We start from the raw sequence: 24831 nt of genomic DNA, 5'->3' as shown, positions 1-24831 counted from the left end.
TAAATATTAGAAAACTTAAATTTCAATTTTTGTTTTCTTTTGGGACTAGTCATCTACTAATTTTCAAGGAGTTCCCAAAATTTCAGATTGAAAAATCGTCTCAAATAGGTCTTTTAACCGAGGGAGAAGAAATAAACTATGTTCTTGAGGGAGCACCTAGTCTAGATGAGCCAAATCCTAATTAGTGCCAAGATCCAATCCAAAGCAAAAAATAGATTTAACTTAAAATTATTTAAAGTTAATATTTGACCGATTTTGATCAGTCGGACTGACTGGATTTGACCTGTCAAATTAATTAATCAAAATTAGATGAGTTTTTTTAATGTATTCTATATTTTAAACTATTCATTTATTTTTGGGATTGCATACTATATCACTATTTATTTTTAGCACAAGGATGTTATAATCATTTTTAATTATTGGATGTAAAATCCAATAGATTGAAGTGCGTAACAACATTTGAAAAATATAGTAATGCACTATGAAACCCTCCCACACCCATGTGAATAGGATCTAAAAGGATCACCATTAAATAGACAAAAATCTCTAGAAAAGCTATGACATGGCTGTGGAACTTGAGTGAATGGGTTTATTGATAATTTTTATAGAAATCTGTGTCAATTTAATAGTGATCCTTGGGAGTCCTACTAACATAGGTAGGAGGATCTCATAGTATCATTACTCTTGAAAAATTCTATTTTGGACTTTGTGTCAAATCAATGACACATCTCTAACCATCATATTTTACATCTAATAGTCAATAATAATTGTCACATCTTTATATCAAAAGAAAATTGTTTCATCGTATACACGTCCTTTGTTTTTTCTTTATTTTTGAGAATTTGATCTAATCAGTTTGATTAGTGGTCGTTTTGACTGAACTAAACCCACTAGTTCGTATCCAATCTATTTTCAAACACTAGCTTGTTCTCCCTCTTCTCGGACCAGTTTGGACAAACCATCTTATTTTCTTCTAAATTGATAGACAATTTATCAATCATTTTAGCGAGATTTTTGGGCCATTGAACCCCATTTCATTGAAAAATAGGGGCCTTGATTGAGCCATCCTCGTCACAAGTTTAATTCATATAAAATGGAGCTATTTTATCTCAAATTTCTTTCTATATTGCTCCATTGAAAAGCAAAAATAAAAAGCCAAAATATGGAACCCTGCAGCGCAATACTGTTCAATTACTCCCTAAGGTAAAACCCAATCTAGAAATATCTTTAGGATTCCACATTTCGCCAATTTAGCCTCTTCTATTCATAGACTAACTTCAATAAATAGAAAACTTAAAAAAAAAAAAAAAAAAAAAATCCAAATCATACGTTTTATACGGTGAGATGCAAGTTTTAGAACTCAAAATCCTACGCTTTTTTAAGATAATATAGTTTTTCATCCCAAAATTTCATATCAATAAAAAATCTCCCAAGTATGCCTTCCGTCCTAAGGAATGTAATACAATCTCCAAAGGGAGTAAAATTTCAAACTCATAAATGAAAATTCGATGATAGAGAATAAGGCTAGCAATGGGTTTGTTGGCCCCGCCCGACCAATCTGCTTGGCCGTAGAAAACAAGGGCATGGGCCACAAAATGTGGCCCGAGGGCCGGGCTAGGGCTGGGCTGGATCGGACTTGGGCTAGGTCTACAATAGGGCCAGTTAGGTTTGACCCGAACCTTTTAACATTTTTTTTTTTTTTTTGAGTTGTATTTAGCCCGACCCAGTCTACCCTAATTGGATCAAAGCCGAGGTTGGCTTAGGACCTCTTTGGCTCTGTCCAATGTTGGGATTTTGGCATAAAATAAGGCACTTGACTTCGAGTCCAAGATCAGAATTTTGGCATTTAAGCACGAAAACTTTGTCAGACCGAAGACCTAACCCGCACCATACCCGACCTAAAGCAAGAACCCTTATACCCTTCAAGCCACACTTTGATCCGAACGAAAGAAGACCTTGTAGCCCGACTCTAGCCCGAAACGTAATTTGACGGGACCCTCTCTCTATCACCCTCTTTTGATTTGTTTGCACCTGAAACCAAGGTGAGGGACCGAGTTCGTTGATTGTATTTTCGAGTATAAACACCTCTCTTACTAAGGTTATCCAAAGTAGACAATTTTTTTTGAAAAGCTACCCATAAAAATAATTGAATCTTCAACGGCACCTACAAATTTCATACTTTTACAAAACTATGAACGGTCACTCTGTGAGTCTCCTCATACAGCAGTTGACAGACAAACTTAATTGAAAAATCCCTCGAAGTCACGAGTTCCCACACCAATCGATTATCTTTATTAGGAACATAGAAAAAATTATGCAACAGATTTATAAGTAATTGGGATTCATGAAAGAAAGAGTCTGAAACCCTCTTATACCTATAAATAATATTTCAAGACGAGTTAGTAAAATCAGCCCCTTAAAGATTTTTCATTGAGGCCAAAGGATTGTCAACTTTGGAGAAGACCTCCAGGAAAGAATCTCGAAGAGCAAAGTTTCCCAACCACTTATCAAACCATAACAAGGTTTGATCTCCCTTTCCATCTACTTTACGATAATGAGGTATAATAATCGGCATGCATCAATAAAATTCCAAATACTTGAAAAACCAATCTTAGATCTTGAACTTTTAATGAGGTCAATCAATACATCTACTCCATATTTTTCTTTTAACACTTTTCCCTATAAACCATCATGTTGATTTTGGAAACGCCACCGCTACTTAGTCAATAGGCTGGTGTTCATCAATTCGAGCATTTTAAATCTTAGATCCACATCTCTCTTGAAAGTGCATACTTTTTCCCAATTCACAAGTTTCAATTTTTTTTCCATTCCCACATTGCCTCATAAAAAAGGTCTCAAAATGTTTTCTAAAGTCTTCCTCCAAACGGCAACAATTTATACTTCCATAGATCCAGTTCCTTATTAAATCTCTTAAAAAGAGGATATCATATTGCTACTAATTGATTTCCTCCAAACAAAGGAATACCTAAATATTTGCAAGGTAACTTACCAACCCCACATCCAAGAATTTATGCCAAAGATGCAACCAAGTTCTATGAACGTCCAGTCCCAATCAAATTGGTTTTTTTCAAATTGACTTTGAGACCCGTTGCTATTTCATATACTTTAAAAGCACCCACAAATTCCTTACTTGTTGTTCCTTCGTGGTTACAAAAGATAATAGTATCATCTGCATACTGTAAATGAAAGATTGTTCAATATTAAATCCATAAATGAAGCCTCTACTCACCACAAAATTCAGGATAATACTAAAACTTTCAGCTACCACAGTATAGAAGTATAGGGACAAAGGGTCTCCTTATTGAATGCCTCTTGATGCTTTAAAATAACTACAAGATTTTCTATTGAAAAGGTTGGAGAAATGAGTTGACATCAAATATCCTTGGATCCACACTTTCCAACATGATCTAGAACCATATTGCATAAGATTTCATATAGAACATGTCAATCGACTTTGTCATACGTCATTGCAAAATCTATTTTGCATAGAAGACTTGGGTTTTGCTCTTTCAACTTTGAAAGTATGCATTCTTGTGCCTCTAAAATATTGTCTATAATATATATGCCTTTAAGGAAAGCCAACTGAGGACCTTTGACAACCAGATTATAATACTTCCCTCAATCTATTATCCAAAATCTTTGTAACAAATTTATAGACACTCCCTTGTAGGTTAATTGGCCTTATGTCATTCACACTCTCTATAACAGTTTTTTTTGAGAATTAAAGTAATAAAGATAGAATTTGTTATTGTCAAGATTTGACCTCTATGATAGAATTCATATATGAGGAAAAAAAGATCTTCCTTCAAAAGCCCCCAAAAGGTTCGAAAAAAGGCTAACCTGTCGCCTTATCCTCCCCGAGGAGAAAATAACACCTTTTATCTCATCCATTTCGGAAGGTCATTCCAACCATAAAGCCCTTTCTAAAGACAATCTATCGAATATGACATTCTCAATGATAAAATGGTTTCTTTTTTCCCGTATAAAATCTTATTTGAAATGGTTAATTAAACTCCTTTCAATGCTACCTGGTTCAGTGAGTTCCACAACCCCACATTGATTTTATTGATGAAATTACCCATTTTTCTGGCATTCACAATGACATGAAAGAATTTAGAGTTTCTATTTCCTTTCTTTTACCATTTCACTCTAGATGTTTGCCTCCAATATATTTTTTCCAATTTCAGAAGGTCGTGCAAGAAAGCAAGGGAGTTGTTTCTTTCCCTCAATTTTTCTGGAGGCATTAATCCTCCCATAAATTGGATCTCATCAATCTCTTTAATATTTCTTTTTTGTTGTACCATAGGTTGCCCCAAGATTCTTTTTTCCATTTACAAATTTTATTCTTCAGCATTTTCATCTTAGTAATGAATTGATGACCCACCCAATCATCTATCTTGATATTTTATCAAAAATCTTCTACCAACTTAATAAATCTTCTATCTAATAACCAATTTAGCTCCATTTTAAAAGGTAATGAGTCAAATTTCATACCCATCGAATTAAACAGGAGAGAGACATGATCAAATACAATTTTCATTAAGGCTTTAACAAAAGATTTGAAAACTTATTAAGAAAGGAGTTGGTAACCAGAACCTATCCAATTGGGTAAGAGTAAGGTCTGAAAGAGTATGGTTTGACCAACTGTACATTGCCCCAATCAAAAGAATATCCAGAAGTTCATGATTCTTAATAAAAGAAATAAACATGTGCTTACAAGGATAGATCCTAGGATTAATTGATGATTCACCAGGGCATCGAATCACATTGAAATCACCTGCAATACACCAGGGGAAATTAATGAAATTTATCAAAGCATTCAATTCATCAAAAAATTGTAGACCATATACATTTGCTAAACACCACTTAAAATCATCCACAGGGCCAAAAAATAAAATGGGGATATGTCTTTTATTTAAAACATAATCATCTTTTTGAACAACAGTCAGGACTGATATGACCCACAAACCATCTGATAAGCCAATAGAATCCAAACCCACAAAATCCATTGGTCTCCTACCCCAAACTAACTTGGCAGGTTGAAATTTTGGGGCCTCCATCTTTAATTCCTGTATAATCAAAATGTCAGGCTTTTCCTGCCTAACCAAATATAGAGTATCTATTTTCCTTCTACCACTGTTGAGACCCCAAACGTTCTAGCATAAAATTTTCATTCAGACACATAACCCCTACAATACCTGGTGATCTTACATGGACCAGTAAACACAGTACCACAAGGTACATAATTGGGGCAAGTGCACCCATTAACAAAGATTTTGTTATAGTTTATAGAGCATACAAGATCATCGAGCTTCCTTTGCATTTTGATTTTTGAATTTTTTAACCTCTTGGCTGTGCATCAACACCCTCGTCATGATTTTTCTGCAACATTTTAGTGATAGAGTCCAGAGAGTCTCGGTATTGGAGATTGATTGCATCAACAACCATGCTGACTTTTGATGGGTGCAAGACAACTGGTAATTTTCTAGGCTCATCATCTTCTCCATCCTCAGGGGGGTCATCTGGTAAGTGATAGGCCAAGGGGATTGCATGACCACTTGTTCATCTTCCTCATTGTTTCCACCACCTGCTGATTCCATAGGCCCTACTTCTTCCAAATGTTGCTAAGGACATTTCCATCCCAAAGTAAGTTCTCACTCACATCAGACATCAGCGGTTCATCATTTTCGTCTTCTTCTAGGTTATAGGCAATCAAGGGGTGATGGCTAGGCTCCGGGGTACTCGTTTTCTTTTGGGATTTCAGAGGTTTTGAAGCCGCTTTTTTCATAAAATTTTTCCTGTCGTAAGCGATGGCCACATTTTTTTACCTTTTGTTGAAGTAAGGGATAGTCAGGGGTGGTTAAGGAGGGCGGGGATAGTTAAGGAGGGCACTGGAAAACACACTATAAATTGGCCCCTTGGAAGACGCTGCTTCATGATGGTGGACTTGAGATTTCGCTGCATGCACCACTATTTCCAATATTGGGTGGCGTCCTTCTAAACACGTGTCCCCAACACATCTAGGTAGATTTTTTAATACAACAAATTTATTTCGGATGGTGATGGAAGCTAAGTTTTCATTTGAATTTTGAGATTTAAAATTCAAAATTTTATTGTCATCATACTTTACTATCCACTGTTGAATAATGTGTTTCTCGATGAAAGTGGCTCTTGATTGCGATGAGCGGCCAGGATTGCTCCGAGATGTATCGTTGTACCAGGTTGGCCATGGCTGCTAATAGAGATCCCGTGCTTCATTGGGATTGAGGACATTCAATCCAACAGAAATATTAGCATAATTGTTTGGGCAAATATTGTCTTGTATAGAGTTAATTTACTTAAGGGGCCTTTTGTGTACCTGAAAATCTATTACATGACAATAGAGTACAAGGAAATATGACATTTCCATGATACACTTTAATAGCAAGGAAATGGATAGAGATTACCCGATATTTGCCCAAAAATCACGAAACCGAAGTGAAAAATCTATTCCCGAGATTTCCCCAAAAATCACGAAACCGATTACCCGTGGTGAGGGGTGAAAAATCTGATATGCGTGTTGACGGGTAATCTTAGAGAAACGTCTCTCTCTCCAGTATCCCCATTTAAAAAATGTCAACCCGCCATTTTATCTCTCTCAAACTTGTATGAGTAACTTACCAAACGCTTCTCTCTTCACTGGTAAGTTTGCTAGGTACTCCCTCCTTCTCTAAGCCCGATCCTCTCTCTCTTAAGCCCTAATAACTGGTTTGCATAAGGTGCTTCCTCCGTCTCTAAGCCTTCCCCCATTTCTCTTGAGCCCTAATAACTGGGTACTCCCTCTGTCTCTAAGCCCGCCTCTCTTTCTCTTGAGCCCTAATAACTGGGTACTCCCTCCCTCTCTAAGCCCGACCCTCTCTCTCTTAAGCCCTAATAACTGGTTTGCATAAGGTGCTTCCTCCGTCTCTAAGCCCGCCCCCTATTTCTCTTGAGCCCTAATAATTGGGTACTCCCTCCGTCTCTAAGCCCGTCTCTCTTTCTCTTGAGTCCTAATAACTGGTTTGCATAAGGTGCTCATAAGGTGCTCTCTCTTGAGCGCTAATAACTGGGTACTCTATCCGTCTCTAAGCTCGCCTCTCTTTCTCTTGAGCCCTAATAACTGGTTTGCTTAAGGTGCTCTCTCTCTTTAACCAGTTATTTTGGTGTGGATAAGCCCTGCCTCTTTAACTCCTCAAATGCCTCAAAATTTTCTACTGTAATTACCAAAGCTTCTAGTCTACTAATCAAACTTCTTCCCATTTTTTAACTTGTACCATACCTTCTAGTCTACTAATCAAACTTCTTTCCATATTTTAACTTGTACCATAAAGATTTTGAATTGGGTATCATAAATTTATTGCTTATTTGAAATTATATAGAGACATTTGAAAGACTTTTATAATAAATAAATAAAAATAAAGCTTATCACAATAAAAATATATTATTCCAATCATATTATTCCAATGACTTATCATGTTGAAACCAAAGTCTAATCATGTTAGATGATATGTGATTCCATGTAAGTACCAAAGGCATGCTAAATAAATAGGAAATTGTGTAATGGTGACTTTAGAGTACAAGTTATTATCAAATAATCGTTTTGGAATGGCGATGATGTTATTATTAGAAAATCTTTTTAGAATTGTGTGATGATGACTTTAATTCTGTATTTCAGTAGAAGTTTGTCACAAAAAAAAAAGAAATGATAGTTTATATGCAAGTGCTGGTAAAATATTGGTAATGCATTTCCCATATTTCTTCCAGACAGCCAAACAATAGCAATGTATTTCTCATGATGCATTAAATACTCCCCAAACAATGACAATCCATTTGCAGGTAAAGTATTACGCAGTAATGTATTACGGCAGTAATATATTTCACAAACAATATATTTCCAAGCATCCAAACGGCTCCTAAAGGTCAAGAGAAAATCGAAAAAACCAACTTTTAGAATACAAGAGGTAGGACTCTCGACTTCTTTTTTCTCTACTTGAATGTCAGCAAGTGATACGATGTCTTTGTCCAATCAATCTTAATCAATGTCCCACATAAATTGGAAATTTATTTAAAAGCTTACGTCGACCATGCTATAACTGGTATACCATTCATTCAAAAATATGCAGATTTGGGTTTAATGAGAGATTTTTTCATTGCTGGGACCTATTTTTCGGCTATCAACTCCACACTTTGAAATCTCTAAAATTTATGTTTTATCACTTTAGCTGCTTCATTGCTTGATCCATGAAAACATAAAATTTTACCTCCTTGGATACTTCTACATAGGCTAGGGGTCGAAGTCCAAAATTTGTCTACCATCTATTAAAAGCCACAATGTTTGTATCTTTAGAGAGAAAAGATACCACAACACTGGATTGGTTGGATACGTTGGACTTTATCTTTGACAATATTTTCGCCTACCACAATCACCAGATCTACATGATGGTCAAACCTAGTAGATGAGCGAAGAATCTGAGCATACGAAAGGAGTTTTACTCCCTCTTTGGTTTCTTCCTCCTCCATTACTCCTCTCTCCCCCGTACACATTGAATATTAGCTCAAACTTCGATGGAAAGGAGTTCACTCACAAGCGAACTCTCAAATAATGGGTGACATTTTACTTGCCTTTTACTCATAGTAACCACCTAAAAGCAACCACCACCTTAAGCTTTTATCAAGCACTTGGAATACCCCATTGAAGGAAAAATGAGGAGATCTAACCGGTAACTGCTCGATTAGATTGGAACCAGCCATTAATCGACATCAGTTTCTGACGGTTTTGGTGATCGGCTGAGTATTTAAAAAATCTAAAAAAATATTGGATTTTGTTTGTAATACTTTTTTAATGTTTTTCATCATAATGGCAAAGATTGAATCTTTTTTGGCCATTAATACTTATTTTTACATTTTTCCATCTTTTTTTAAATTTTTAAAAAATACCCCTAAGCACAAATCGCTTATTTAAAATCTATCTTTTCATTAATTTTCAACTTCATTTGGACGTGCTTTGTTTAATTATTATTTAAATATACGTTTCATATTTTATTAGATTTTTTTGTATATTTTTTAAAAAATTAACGGTTTCTTGTACCACTTGGGACTTGTCTTGTTAGAACGGTTGAATCGACCGGTTTAATGGTTAGGCCGGTTGAACCGCTTCTAGACCCATATTTAACCATTCTGGTTCTATTTTTCCTATATTGGAATACCCTCTGCTCAAGTCCAAACCTCTTAGGAATGGGGCTGGGGTCGTGGTGGTAGTATCCCCACACCTAGTCACCACATTGTGGTTTCCATTCTTACAATTAACATCACCTTCAAAAATCAAACTCTTAATCTACTTAAAAAAATAGGTAGGAGCCTGTCGTCCCGACTGAATTACCCAAAATATAAAAAAAAAGGAAAATTGTTTCATGTGCACTAGACCGTATTTCTACCCACGAGGGCCTGCTTCCGTATAGAAAGAAGGGCCGACAAGAGCTCCACCCCTATTGCTTTTAGGCAGGGCTGAGTCTATTAGATTCCATTCTTCCATTCTTTGCTCTTGCCCTGCCCTGCCTAGCCTAACCAATAAAAAAGTTACAACGCCCTGTCGAGACTGACTGATTTACTGAGATTTTGCCTTGTATATCGATTTATATTAGGTGCGATGCTCCAACCGCCCGTCCACTCCCTGCCTTTCTTTCTTTGTTATATGCACTCTCGAGGTATAAAGTATCTACTTTAAATATGAATGCAAATAAGTTGTCCATCTAAACACAATTGAAATTAACAATCCAAATGTTTTTTTTAAAAAATTATTATTTTGAAATTTTAAAATTTATTTATCTTTAGATAAAGTTTCTATAAGGCCTAGGCTTTATAAAAACAAACTAAAGCCTCACTTCAAATCCCTGTCCAGAAAGCACTTTTAGCCATAGAAATCTTCATGATGGATCTAAAATCAATTTCTAACAAATACAATAGGATTTGAAACTAAAAATGGTATAAATCTTGCGGATCTATGAACACTTATTTTTAAGGTGAAATGAACAGTCTAGATAATTCATTACAATATACACTATTTTTTTAGCTTAAAATTCTAATTTTTTTTACAACCACAATGTTCATGTTGAGATGATCGATATAAAGGTTTTTCAATACTTGAATTGTAATTTTCGATAAGTTATGAGATGAGACTTTACTTATTTTAATAGGGCTGTGGCCTTATCAAACCATTTTCCTTTTTATCTTTTCATGTTCATGATCTCCATGTTGAACATTACAAGTCTTTAAAAACTTAAGTCCAAAATTCCATATCAAAAATAGATTTTATCGACGTGACTCATTCCTCGTAGAAACCGTGTCCCAAAAAAAAAAAAAAAAAATCCAAACCTCTTTGCCCTTTCGAACCCGACTGCCCAAGTTCGCCTCTTTCTCTCTCTAAAAATCCGCGGTCCCAATCTTGTTTCTCTCTCATCCACTTCTCCATCTTGTGCGGCTCTTAACTTTCTCTCTCCCTAAAAAATTATTCTCTTGACTTTCTCTCTCTAAAAAATCTATTCTCTTGACTTTCTCTCTCTAAAAAAATCTAAACCATTTCTTCTTACCTCACATTCAATTCCGATCGTCTCTCAATCTCAACTGTCTTCTTTCTCTCTCAAGATATTTCCCCAATCCCTGATTCCCGCTCTCTATAAATTGCCCTAAATACCAGTCTTTTGTCTCTCTTTGTCCAGTCTCCCAACCCATTGGCCCACTTTCTCTCTGTAGGAGAGCGAGCCTACTTTTTTTTTCCACACCTTAAGAGAGAGAGAGAGAGAGAGAGATTTCTTGTGAATTGCTTGTTTTGGTTGAAAGGCAAGAGGATGAAGAGGGTTTTTGGGGCGAAGAAGGAGAAAGAACCTCCTCCTTCAATTCAAGATGCTTCTGATAGAGTAAGTTTCTCTTTGTTGATAAAAGCAGGGTTGGGTTTTTACAATTCAAAAAGTAGAATAGTTGGGTTCTTTCTTTGATATTACAATTGATCAAGATTTAATTATCATGCGCTGGTTGGAAATAAATTGATGGGTTTTGTGGGTTTCAACGGTTTTTTGGATATTTATTTCGATGAGATATTGTTCTCTGTATTTTGTTTTGCTTAAATTCTGGCTCCCTTTCTGTTCCTTGTGAACTTCATTTCTTAGCTATAGTTTGTGCTTAATCTTTACAAATCAAAGTAAACATGTGTTGAATTGTTTTACCATTCATCTCTGTTCGTTTTAGTTTTTCCCTTTGTGCTAGTAATTGTGATTTCTGGTTTAGTCCCAAAAAATGAGTGATTGAGGCTAAACCATGATCTTTCTCGTGATCTGAATGGTGCGTATCTAATATGAATGGCCATGATTTTGGAAGATGATAATGAAATTGTTGGTCTTTTTTCAAATCCATTTAGGCAATTGGGTCATTTTGAATAGAAATCAGTCATTTAAGTTCGTAATTTCTTTAAAGGCATAGTGTTAAGTACGACTTGAACTTTTAAGGTCTTTCCAGCTGTTTGAGGAGGTACGAATTTTCAAAGTGGCACCTGAAGGTTGATGATTTGAATCTTGGAGCAAAAGTAAAATTAATTCTGTGGCTATAGCCTTGTGGTCTATCATGGTTTAAGTATTAGTGTTTCTTTCGAATATGTATTTTGATATTTTGACAAATGGAATATTGAAATCTTAGAAACTCCTAAATTACCCCTCAGTAACATCGAAACAATTATAGTACAGTATGCAAAGCTTTCGAGCTATCGTTCACTGGTTGAACTTGCTCATTTCAAGTTATGATAGCATTTCAATGCTGCGACTTGATGTTATACTAAACTAAAAGTGCTTCAAACCATCCTAAGTAGTTTGGACACTTCATCCTATCATAATAGACCTTTAAGGCTCTAATTCCTTTTTTTAGTGATATAAGACTCTGATTCACTTGACTTGATCAATGTCTTGAGTTGAGTTTCATAGAAGACCCGAGTGCAACTATAAACAAAGATTGAGGTTTTGGTCGACTTGAAGGACTCCATCAAATCCCTGTCCTTAATTTAGTCTATGCATTTATTCACTAGTGGAATCAGAATCTGGAAGTGGTTTCCTATGCATGCTGGGGGGATTCATGCAACACCTAATTGATGTTGTCAGCTCTGTAAGAGAAATCATAATGTTCCACAGAATTTCTCAATCATTTGGTCATCCATCACCTGCAACTATTCTGGAATATGATAGGGGGTTTGAAAGCCTCCATCTTTTCGTCTCTCACAATGATTTTGAAAAATATTCTAGAATGATGTGCCACCTTAACTCACCATTCATTGAGTCAAGGTTGAGGCCCAAGATGGCGGACAGAGATCCTAGCTTCATGAATTTGTTTTGCTATCTTGAAATTTTTATCATCAGAAGTACTTGTTAATTTAGACTTGAAATCTTAGTACTAGATGATGTTGGCCTCAAAGGAACACAAAGATATAGTTGAGATGCTTATTGAGGTAGCTTGAAGATCATAACTTTAGTGGAAGTGAACGTGTCATGATAAAGTGGAAGCCAGATATTATGTTTCTCTTCTCTATTGTATTCTTCCTCACAACATTTTAAGCGGAGTTGGTAGGAGGTCCATCCGTCATCTCGTTTGGGCCATTCATACCTTAATTGGGGAAGGTACTCACATTTGGATGGCTTGACACTTTAGACAACATCCAGGCCATGGACCTCCTTCAAACATGGTTGACTGACCCCTTGCATTTGTTTCATGTTTTGGAAAGTAAGTAGACTGTGGATAATCTTCGACTACATACAACATATGTGCTTAAGATTTGGGGGTGCTATTGGATTTCTTTGAGTTGTCATAGACGGTGCTGGACTAGTACTGCCTTGATTCTATGGTGATTCAATGCGTTGTGGCCTGAGAGGGATTTGTAAGATTCATCCAGTGGCAAACTGGGAATATTTGTAAAGAATTGATGGCTTATATATGAATTATCCTAGATTTATGGAAGTTTTCAGGGATTTTACTTCTTTTTTAGGCCTTGGACCTAAAGGAAGTCTTTTTGCCTTCAGGGAAAGGGACTTGATCCAAGAGTTGAAGATAGTTGCTTGAAGTGGTACCATGAGTCCATGAGATTTAAGAAAAAAGAAAAACAATGTATTTGGGTGTGTCCACCTTGCCTCGCATGCTAATGTTCCCAACTTCTGATCTCTTAAAATCTCACTGGAACTGAACTATCAAAAAATAAAAACGATCTCATTTATTTATCAAAACCACATTTTACGTAAAAGTGATTTCCTTGAAATTTGATTATGTCCCCCCTTATGTCTTTAAGTTACCCCACTTCCCATTAAATGGATCATGTTTCCCATGTCTAACATATCCTAACAACCTAACCATGCAAATCCTACTATAAATACTTCCAAGAAAACTTTCCTATGTAGTCCAAATCTCTACAATGAAGAAAATACAAAAATAACCCTAATCCTAAAATCTAAAAATAAAAAATAAAAAATAGAAACCCACTGCATCAAAAACCCAACATTAATTTTCATAGAAATCACTAAACCACTTCTTCGTAAGCCAAATTCCTGTTAAACTTCTAGTTTCTATTTTGTTTTACTTGCTTGGGTTATGAGAGTGGATGGGACAAGTATTTATGATATGCCTTGACATGCAACGAGAATGAAGGATCTATGACTAAAGTACCAGGTGCTCAACTGGTTCTTGTGTCTTCACCAAATACCTAGTCTTATATTCAGGGATATATCCAGGGGATGAATTGACTGCTGCCCGAGACTTACATTGGTTGCTTTGCTCTCCTGATTCATTGGATCCCATAAAGGACATAACTTTAATACTTGTACCATAGCTGAGTTCTTAGATTGTTGATATAGCCTCTAAATAGGAAATATAATACTGAGACTTAATGGAGAGTGGAATTGAAGGCGTTGGATGGTTGCAGTGGCTGCTCTGCTTTTATCATTCATTGAACTCTTAAAAGGATACATTTTCTATGTTTGAATTATCAACCAATGGTCTTTGATGCTATGGTGTGATACCATGTGGTCAGAGGGAGATCAAGATGTTGAAATTTCGTTTTCTTGTGACATGCTTAGACTCCCCTAAGTTTGTCGTTTTCTAACTGATGCTTACACACTCAGTCAATGCTGTCGACATGCCAAACTGGTTCGCAATATGGCTCTACTTGGCTTGTATTGAGCAAGCTTGAGCAATATTTTTTGACTCAATAGGCTGAGCCCGCAAGCGCGGTTGCCAAGCAAGCCCGTTTACAGTGAACCAAGCTCAGGTGGGCTTGTTTAATAGAATCTTAATGTATTATGCATTATATTTAATTAACATAACCTCAAATTTAAAGAAAAGAGAAGGCTGTCAATAGAACTCACGATGTCTCTCTATCCAAGCCATAATCTGGGGGAGCTGGTTGGAGTGGAACTGCAATCTTTCATGGAGGTGCCAATCAACAGGCTCACATGATTCACTGGAGTAGGTCCTTCATTGTCTCTTGACCATGGCCTACATAGAACTCTAGGAGTTCTCGGCAGTCATGTTTCAGTCTCAATCGATCAAACATTGTTTGGTCCTCCCCATACAAATCACATTTCTCCAACCTGGCAACCGCCCCCATATCAGAGCAATAAAAAATTTCCACAGCGGTTGAAAGGAAAACCCAGGTCCCCACTGGTATTGGGTTGTTCCAAAATAATCAGGGACGTATACCCTAATCTTTCAGGTACCGCAGACCATGAAGATGCCAGCTTCCCTGAAATCCAGGCTCTTCTTGTTGGTCTCGAAAACTTTTAACAGGCAATGGGGCAACAACCTGCTCTGAGGGTATTATGGCGAACATCGTAACATTGCCCAATAAAGAGACAACCTGCCAATGGAGACTTAATCAAACATTCAATAAGATCCATGGCCTTTGCTCCTTGCTCCACATCACATTGCAACATGTTTTGCAAGAAGCTAAACCCCTTGCAGTCAGCCAACAAAATTGATGCTTCCCTTCCATTTATGCTACCCCTTGCCCCTCTCAAACAGAGTAGGCAGGATGCCTGTTGTTGCACTCATTTGTATCCATCACTGTCATAGTTCGTGCTTCATTGATCTCAAACTCATGCTTCATGAATCTGAGCTGTTTGAACTAATTTTTTAAGAAACTTTTTGGTGCGGTCAGATTCATTTGTTTTTTTTCCAAAGCAGTCATTGGATGCTGTCATTGGATGTGCATGAAGTTTCAACCTAGTGGTCTTATACAGACGTCATGTATTAACAATTTTGGGCTGTGGGGCACTACTTTAGTGAAATGTTGATGATAACCTGATGGATGAGAATATCTTTTTGTTGAAGAAATTTTGAAAATATGGTCTTAGTGTCATCATGTTAGTCTTTCATCGCTATAAATCTTGGGCTTAGAACTATTCAGAATTCTCACTTATCAGAATAAGGGATTAATGACTGACTAGGTAAGTATACTATTTTGCTAAAGTGCGTTTGGAGGGGCAAGTGTTAGACTTAGGTCGTAAAAATGCCCCCATATAACTATTTTATTGCCATGTAAAAGTTGTGTCTTTATTTTAATTCTAGAATGTCTCATTCCCTTACCAAAAGCAAGAGAATATATTATTCTTTCTAATTTGTTATTCTTTCTAAAAATGCTCTTACAATTTTCTAAATATTTAAAAGTATGCTACAGTTTAATGATGAAAAAAAATGATGCACGAAGGAAAGGTGGGAAATTAAATCCACTTTTTTCTAAACGTCAGGCAAGTAAAAATCAACAGCAATGGCAAAAAAGCATGGTTTTAAATCAAGCCAAGAGAAGAACTTTCTTCTTTTATAAAATAAAATTCATTCCAATAGCATAAGCATTCCATAATGTGATGTTCCACCTTTCTTAAGCCTATAAAACCCTAAATTAACTTAATATCCAATTAAACAATTTGATATTCTAAAATAACCCTAAACAATTTAAAAAACATCCATGTTAACAATAACCTGTGTACGTACCTGTGAATAGTATCCATAAACAGAATTAATAAATAGTAACCAGTGAGTAGTAAATAAAAGAAAATAAAAGATATAAACTAAGTGTTGGAGATTAACCCCACATAATAATTTCTAAAAAACTGACCCTAATAAAAATTAAAACAGATAACCACATCTATGAAATAAAAAAATAAAATTCAAATTTTTTAATCACCTAGCTCTTGATCTTCATCATTCTCCTCTAGTTGGAGAAAACTCACCCTTGAGTTTTGAAACGGGTTAATATAAATCCTCCTCTAAACACAAAGTCTCTCTCACCCTAGGACCTATGGGTTATAAGTTTTAATCAAAATATCATTGAAAATATCCTCTTAACAAGTTGCTGACGATATTAGTGCACCTAGCTATAGTAGCTTGCCTTCGTGGGATGGAATCCTCTAATTGGAAACAAGAGAGGTCAGCCCTACCATTGTGGTAAGAGAAAAGAACTAAGGTTGTTGCCTCAAGCTTCCTCTTTTACCTTTTCACCACTATCACTATCGTACTCATTACCATCATTGCGATGACCATCACCTTTGCCTGCAACTTGTTCTTCGTCATAAATAGGAACTCCTAGATTTTCGTTTTCGTCCAATGTTTCATCAAAAATGGGATCACCATCAAATATAAGATCACCTGATTCTTTATCAAAAATAGGATCACTATCAAGCATAAGAACACTATCAAATATAGGACCATCCGCTGATTCAATTGACATTGGATCCAATTGAAGATTGGATCCTTATTGTTCTCCTTCAAAATTATGCTCCTGCCAATGCTATTGCATATGAAATCCATCTACATAACTTAGACACATCATCAATCCGTTCCCACTCAGATTCGGACACTAATTTGTGCTAATCTCCATTAAAAACCCTCACGATTTGGATCCATCCCTGTAGATTCCTCTTCATTTAGGGCACCTTGTTGCTGGTCTCTCTTACACAATAACTGTGTGACCGTCTTGTTGATTTCCTTGCGCAAACGGATCAGATTACATCCGTTTAGTTTAGACCTCCACGACCAACCATCGCAATCTCTAACCATCTTCAAACCGAGCTTTGATACTGGTAGATGCAGGAGGGAAAGGCGGGGAATCAAATCCACTTTTTCCCAACCCTCAAACAAGTAAAAATCAGCAATAATGAAGAAAAATGAGGGTTGTAAATCAAGCTAAAAGAAGAAGAACTGTATTTCATAACATATATTTTATTCCAATAACATAAGCATCCCATAATATGATGACCCATATTTTATAAGCCTATGAAATCTTAAAATTAATTTAAGATCCAAGTAAATAATTTAAGACTCTAAAATAACCCTAAACAATATTGAAAATTTTAAAAATACCCATATGAACAGTAACTCGTGAACAATACCTTTATAACTAAATGAAATTAAAAGCATGAATGTACAAATAATAATGATTCATTCAATACGTTATGGCTATAAAGCGAGAAGTAAAAAGTTTAACAATAATACCCAATCTTTTTATTTTGTATTCCAAGATTCCATAAATTTAAGGATTTTCAATAGAATATTTTAAATTTTATTGTTCTTTTTATTTGAAATCTTTAATGGTTTTCATCAGAATATTTAAAATTTGAAATTCAGGAAAAATTGATGAGGGAGAATAAGAGGGGAAAAAAAAACTAGATAGTCATTGAATAATCTACACCTATAAGAGTTTTTGTGGATATAAACACTTATCCTTTTCTCACATTGCTCTTCCCATTTTTTATTTCTGAAGATTCATAAGGTTCTTCACTAAATTATACTAGTTTGTAACTTTGTATAAATATCTGATGCACTCATATTGAACAAGTACTTTTCTTAGAGGTGTTATTTCTCCTTATTTAACTGGTAGAGATAACTGGAATTTCAGGAGCTATAAATATATAGTTTTGAAATATGTATGCGTATATCTCAGAATGCCTCAACAAACTCACTGGAACACAGTCAAGGACTTTCACAAGCATCCTATTCTTGATGCATAACTTTTCCAATGGCGTAATGGGATGATGATGTATGGTTTATTAATTGAGGTTTCAGTAGATCTTAAAAGAATGGATTTCTCGTTTTTGATGCATGATGCATGGATTGCTTCATTTTCACGGAAACTAAGATAGTTCAGGGATTCAGTATATAACATTCCTGTTTTCTGCATCTCATTGAGGCTTATACTTGCGAAATTCGCAGATAAATAAAAGAGGGGATACTGTGGACGAGAAGATTAAAAAGCTTGATGCTGAACTTACTAGGTACAAAGAACAAATCAAGAAGACAAGGCCTGGACCTGCTCAAGAAGCAGTCAAAGCCCGAGCAATGAGGGTCCTTAAGCAAAAAAGAATGTAAGCATTCATGGCAATGCATTTTATTAGATGGTTGTTCTTCTGATTTTAACATTGTTGGGTAGACTCCAATGCAAGAAGAGTCATAATCTTTTGTGTGTAATAGGTTGATTTAGATATTTTTTGTCGTATCTATTTTAGGACTTAATTTTTGTTCCTTGAGGTGAGCCACTTCATTGTAATTGTCGGAACTTGAACTTGTTTTGATACTGGTCAGGTATGAAGAACAACGTGACATGCTGTATAATCAGACTTTTAACTTGGATCAGGTTGCGTTTGCAGCTGAAGGGATTAAAGATGCTCAACAAACGGTTTGCTTTAAAACCTTGTTCTTTTTTGAAGTTGAGAAGCTATGGGGATATTTTCTCAAAGATATATGTGCTTAAAGCACTCTCTGATTTGCTGTCCAGATGTCAGCCTTGAAATCTGCAAATAAAGAGTTGAAAGGAATGATGAAAACAGTGAAGATCCAAGACATAGATGTAAGTTTTGTTGTCTTCTTTGCCCGTTCTACTCATTTACAGGGGCACTGAAAAGATTTAAGGCTCAATTGCTTTGAATTGTGACAAATATCTCTGTTTTACTTAGAACCTCTCTTATTCCCACACGTATGCACTTACATGTTGCTGCAAGCACAAATGCACACTAAAACATTGAATATCTAAACTGACCTCCCCAATGCTGGTGCTTTGTGCAGAGCATGCAAGATGAGATGATGGATTTAATGGATGTGAGTTCAGAAATCCAAGAATCACTTGGCAGGAGCTACAACGTCCCTGATGATATTGATGAGGATGAGCTCATGGGCGGTAACTATCTTCAACTTGTATCTGCACATGCCTTTTTGGCACTACCTATCATATGCTGCCCTGCATTAAATCACTGTGGGGCTTTGCAGATCAACATCAAGCAATAAATATGAATTTAAAGAATTTGAAAGGAGAGAACTGAAGCTTAAGAAACACTATTTGAGTGTAAAATGTTAATGTAAGTAACCTACGTAACAAAGATAAGATACTTTGAAAAATCAGTTTGTGAAATAGGTTTATGGCGTGGTGTGTGGATTGGTTTGGCGACCATCCCTTTGGGCAATTGCTGTTATTTCTTGCTGTGCATTTATCTATTTGTGTACATGGATATCTATGTATGCACGCAAGCAGGTGTGAAGAGAGAGAGAGTGGGGGAGCTTTGATATTTAGGCTTTTTGACATTCTTTTCAACGACTCTTTATTACTCAGAGCTGGACGCTTTGGAAGCTGACATGAGCTTGGAAACCGAGTCTGAAGGCATGCCCACATATCTCCAACCCGACAAGGAATCTGATATTGACTCTGAACTCAATTTGCCTTCGGCTCCATCTAGTCATGCGATGCCAGCCAGAACCAATGCTCAGGTATCCCCAACCATCCACACCATCAATTTTTACCACAAACCATCAATTTTTACCACAAAGAGGGAAAATGGTCACTATTTTTCGCCCTTTTTGGTGGGTGTGGTGTAAGTACGATACTGAAATTTTGGGATACATGGTTACTTTTCAGGCGGAGGACGAATTGGGCTTACCAGCTGTTCCTCGGGCATCTATTCGTGGATAGTCGCAAAACTGTCCATGCTGGACTCAGTTATTGACGAGATCATTCATGGTGCATTGGTCTCTGTGCATCGGAGATGTGTATTTGTTCATGCTGATTGTGTTCTGGTTTGGTCCATTAGGTGTTCTGCGCATTGGGGTGGTTTGTATGAAATCAGTGTGATTTGGATTCTCAAAAACGAAAAATAGGAGCATAATTATTTGGAAAAATATATCAAGCGATCATTTACTTAAAAATATACAAAGAGATCATTTACTTTTCATTCAAGGAGGTCACAATCACTATTATGTATCAGATTTTAAATCAAGTGGTTGTGAGTGTGTTATTAATTAGGCTGAAAATTCAAAAAAACAAATTCGAACTTTGTAATATATTTCAATCCATCCATTTTGACATCTAATAGCCAGTAACAATTATGACCTTCTTGTAATAAAGATAAATAGTCTTATAGTATATAATCTTTAATTATTTTAGTATCGAGGTGGTGATGGAACATATTTCTTATATATATATGGTAATGATTTTATGATACTCTTTCACACCCATGTGTGTAAGATCTTAAAAGATCACTATTAAATTTGACACAGATCTCTAAAAAAGTTATCACATAAGTGTGGGATTTGACTTTTCTAGATATCATCAAATTTAATAGTGATCTCTTGGGGTCTTACGGACATAATTGTGGGAGGGTCTCATAGGATCATTACTCATATATAGATATGGAAAAAGTTTATATGAGGATGCTACCTTATAATGGAGAACTACGGATGCCTTTCAAAAATCTATGGGAAAAGGTAGTGTTAATGTTGAAAAACCTTTTGATTGATCATCGAGATGTATGACTATGAAAAATAAAAAGATTTTAAGTCTTATAAATAAGGCATTTTATAACATATTATCTACACCATCCATTTTTAAGATTTTTATATGTTTATAAATCTATTTGATTTTAAATATTTTTGAAATTTAAAATTTTATAATTAGAAATAAAAATAAATTTTGAGATAATCCTAAGAACATTTTACATCAAAATTATATACCATGATAAAATTTGAAGGTGCACCTGACCTCTACACCTACGGATGCATCCTTATGCAAATTGCATCATATATATATATATATATATATATATATATATATATATATATATATATATATATATATATATAAAAGAAATGATCTTATAGGACCCTCCTTCACCCATGTGTGTAGGATCCCAAAGGATCACCATTAAATTTGGTACAGATTTATAGAAAAGTCAAGTCCCATATCCATGCGATAACTTTTCTAGAGATCCATCCGTACCAACTTTAATGGTGATCCTTTAGGGTCCTATACACATGGGTGGGGGAGGGTCTTATAAGATCATAACTATATATATATATATATATATATATATATATATATATATATATATATATATATATATATATATGAAAAAGTTTATATAAGGGTGCAACCTTATAATGTAGAAGTCCGGATGCCCCTTAAAAATCCATTGGGAAAGGTAGTTTTAATATTGAAAAACCTTTTGATTGATCATCTCGACATTGAGATGTATGAATATAAAAAATAAAAAGATTTTAAGTCTCAGAAGTAGTGCATTTTACAATATATTATCTACACCGTCTATTTTCAAGATTTTCGTATTTTTATAGATCTACTTGATTTTAAGGATTTTTGAAATTTAAAATTTTATAATTAGATATAAAAATAGATTTTGAGATAATCCTAAGAACATTTTACATCAAAATTATATATCATGATAAAATTTGAAGGTGCACCTTACCTCTACACCTACGGATACATCCGTATGCCAACTGCACCCATATATATATATATATATATATATATATATATATATATTTCAATGCCTACAGACGAAAATGAACAGTAATTTCGCCTATTTTTACCACCATCCGAATTTCATCGCACGATCACAGTTGTTCGATAATGTTTCTATTTTCATTTTTTTTTCTATAAACCCAAATTACTTGAAATTTGGAGTATGTGTACATCTTAATTTCTTTTGATTTAATTTTTAAAATCATACTCATTTCTAGGGCGAAAAACGGGGTGGGCCGAGTCCTAGCCCTAGCTCATCCCCTGTACCTATAGCACCGACTTAAGCTCAGGCTGGCCCCAATTGGGTGGAAGAGGCTTAGACCCGGCCTTGACCCTAAAAGGGTTGGGCCGGGTGATCCAGACCGGCTTAGTGGCCCAAGCCCAGCTGGGCATGACTAGGCCAATGGGTTCCAGGCTCGGCCATTGGGCCTAGGTCTTGCCCAGCCATGGACTGTATTTTGTGGTTCACGGTCTAGTTTATTATAGTCAGGCTTACCAGGCCATGCAGGGCCGTCCAGCCTATTATCACTCCTACTCATTTCTTTTGATTCAATTTAAATAAAGGCTGAACAACTACGAGTTAGGATAATGGATACCTTAAGCATACTTTGATAAATTGGTGAAGTGCTAGAGAATTAGATGCGGTTTGATAATTGTCTGTTAAGTAGTTTGAGGTTTAGCTCGACTCAACAGGACATTCCAGTAGAACAAGAGCCTCTCTCTCTCTCGGGAAGTTGGTGTCATCTCCATTGTCCTTCATCAGAATGCATGCTTGCAAGGGAAAAGAAAACTCATCTAAGAAGTCCAATGGAAGATTCCTGGGGTTCAGTTAGATGATGTGTGGGGCAGTAAAGAGCCATCAATAGATATCTTTAAGCAGGGCTTTACTTGTGAGATTGAGAAAATATCTATTGAAATGATTCCTTTTTTGAGAATCTGACAGGCATGCTAGTGAATTTGAGCTTGTAATTTTTATTGAAGAGAATGCCTAGTAATTCTTTTGGGTTTGAAAATTTTTTAGAACTACTTTGATACAAACTCTCCACTATTATCCATCTAGAGAACTTTGATGTGATGTCACGTAGTTTTTTCAACTTCGGCTTTAAAATCTTGAATGCATAAAACACATCACTTTTGAATTTGAGTTTTAATTCATACCTTTTTTGGGAAGTTATCAATAAATGAAACAAAATACAATGTAACTCCTTGAGATGTAGTCGATGAAAGGCTCCATACATTTGAGTGAATATAATCAAGTGTTCATCTTACTTGTATGTTTCTCAGCCTTGGAAGGATGTCTATATTGTTTCTTATTGACATAATGCATATAAAATTCGAATTCATCAATTTTTAGTGTTAGGAATGAGATTCATCTTCATCAAAACCTCCACATCTTTATCACTCATATCCCAATATTCTATGCCACAAACGAAATGAAACGTCCTTATCTTCTACCCACCGAATTTACCTCATCATTTATTATAGTGATTCCCAATAACTAGTACAAGTTCTCAATTAGGATTCCTTTTATCATAATTAAAGCCCATTTTGATATTTTGATTACTTCACCTTGACCGGTGAACTTGTAACCATCAGAATCAAAAGAAGAAAGAGAAATCGAGCTTTTTTTTTAGCTCCAACACAAATCAAGTTTTTTTTTTAGCTCCAACACATATTTAACATTTTGAATTGCCCAAATAATCCCATCAAACATTCTTAGGCGAACCAAACTCATTCCAACTACTTTTCTAATTGAGTTATTATCCAAGGATAACGATCCTCTCTCATATGACTCATATGAGTCAAACCATGATCTATGTGGGCACATGTGATAGATGGCTCCACTATCAAGTCTCCAATTTTGATAAAATATAGAATTATATGCCACCATCAATACTTCATTTTCAATAAATCCGGATGGTGACTCTGGTAGAAAACTCCCCTCAAAATTCTAACTAAAAGAATTCTTAAAAACGCAAATTCTGAATCCTAAGGACAACACGAACCCTACTTAATCCTAATACACATACCCAATTTAATTGTCCCAAAACCTTTTGAAACCTACCCAAGTTGTAGTAGACCCCTAGAGCTTTTCAAGTGTCCAAAAATCACTTAAATTGGAGAATCAAAATATACAAGCCTTAGAAGCTTATAAAGATAATTATCAAAATGCCCCTAGGCTGGGCCGTGAGCCACACAACACGTTGGGCCACCCAAGGTATCCCGTGTCACTCTGAGCCACACAACAGGCTGCACCTCAGGAGGCCCAATGGCCCTAAACCCTTATCCATTCAAAAATTTAGTTATTTTTAGTCGGTTTAAATCCAGAAAATCTGAAAATTAACCAATCCTAATCTAAATAGAATTAGGAAATTATATCAAATTATTTCAACTCTAACTCTAATGAAAACCTATAAATACCCCCTCTAAACTACCTGAAACTACAAAAAAAAAAAACAGATCTGAAATCCTTAGAAAATTAGTTGGGTAAATTCCTAGAAAATTCCTGATAAATAGGGAAACCCTCTAGAAAAATTAGGATAAATAGTAAAAAGCCTTTAAAAAGTAGGAAATTCATGAAACAACCCTAGAAAAATAAGAAAAAATTCCAAAAACCCTTAAAAAATTAAGAAAAACTTTTAGAAAATTAGAGAAAACATTAGGATGAAACCCCTTAATCTAGCTCCACTCACAATTCCTCATCCTAAGAACAAGTTCTCCTAGATCCAAGAGAAGCCATTGTAAATCAACCTTCAGTCCTGGTAGGGGACATAACTCTAGGTTTTTCAAGTATACTTTCTCTCTCTCTCTCTCTCTCTCTCTCTCTCTCTCTCTCTCTCTCTCTCTCTCTCTCTCTCATTTTAATTTTATTAATTCCCATCTTTATTTTTTGTTTTATTTTCTTCTAAATATTTCTTTATTTTTAGATTTATTTAAATTTTAGGAGCTTTTTAAGGTCTAATATGCAAATTTGG

General features: G+C 35.5%; 1 protein-coding gene across 1 annotated transcript; it reads left to right on the top strand.

The window, feature by feature from the left end:
* Positions 1 to 10644: 10644 nt before the first annotated feature.
* LOC18434255 (vacuolar protein sorting-associated protein 60.1) lies at positions 10645 to 20247 on the top strand. Its single transcript, XM_006844329.4, has 7 exons — positions 10645 to 10952; positions 18268 to 18419; positions 18637 to 18730; positions 18830 to 18901; positions 19117 to 19228; positions 19658 to 19812; positions 19961 to 20247. The coding sequence occupies exons 1-7, from the start codon at positions 10884 to 10886 to the stop codon at positions 20012 to 20014; spliced, it is 708 nt and encodes a 235-aa protein (XP_006844392.1). The 5' UTR covers positions 10645 to 10883; the 3' UTR covers positions 20015 to 20247.
* Positions 20248 to 24831: the final 4584 nt, after the last annotated feature.

This window comes from Amborella trichopoda, chromosome 5 (genome assembly GCF_054954075.1).
Source record: "Amborella trichopoda isolate Santa Cruz 75 chromosome 5, AtrichopodaSantaCruz75HAP2 v2.0, whole genome shotgun sequence".
In the NCBI taxonomy this organism is placed as follows: Eukaryota; Viridiplantae; Streptophyta; class Magnoliopsida; order Amborellales; family Amborellaceae; genus Amborella; species Amborella trichopoda.
Note: the sequence above shows the minus strand (reverse complement) of the source record. Positions and strands in the feature narration are given on the sequence as shown.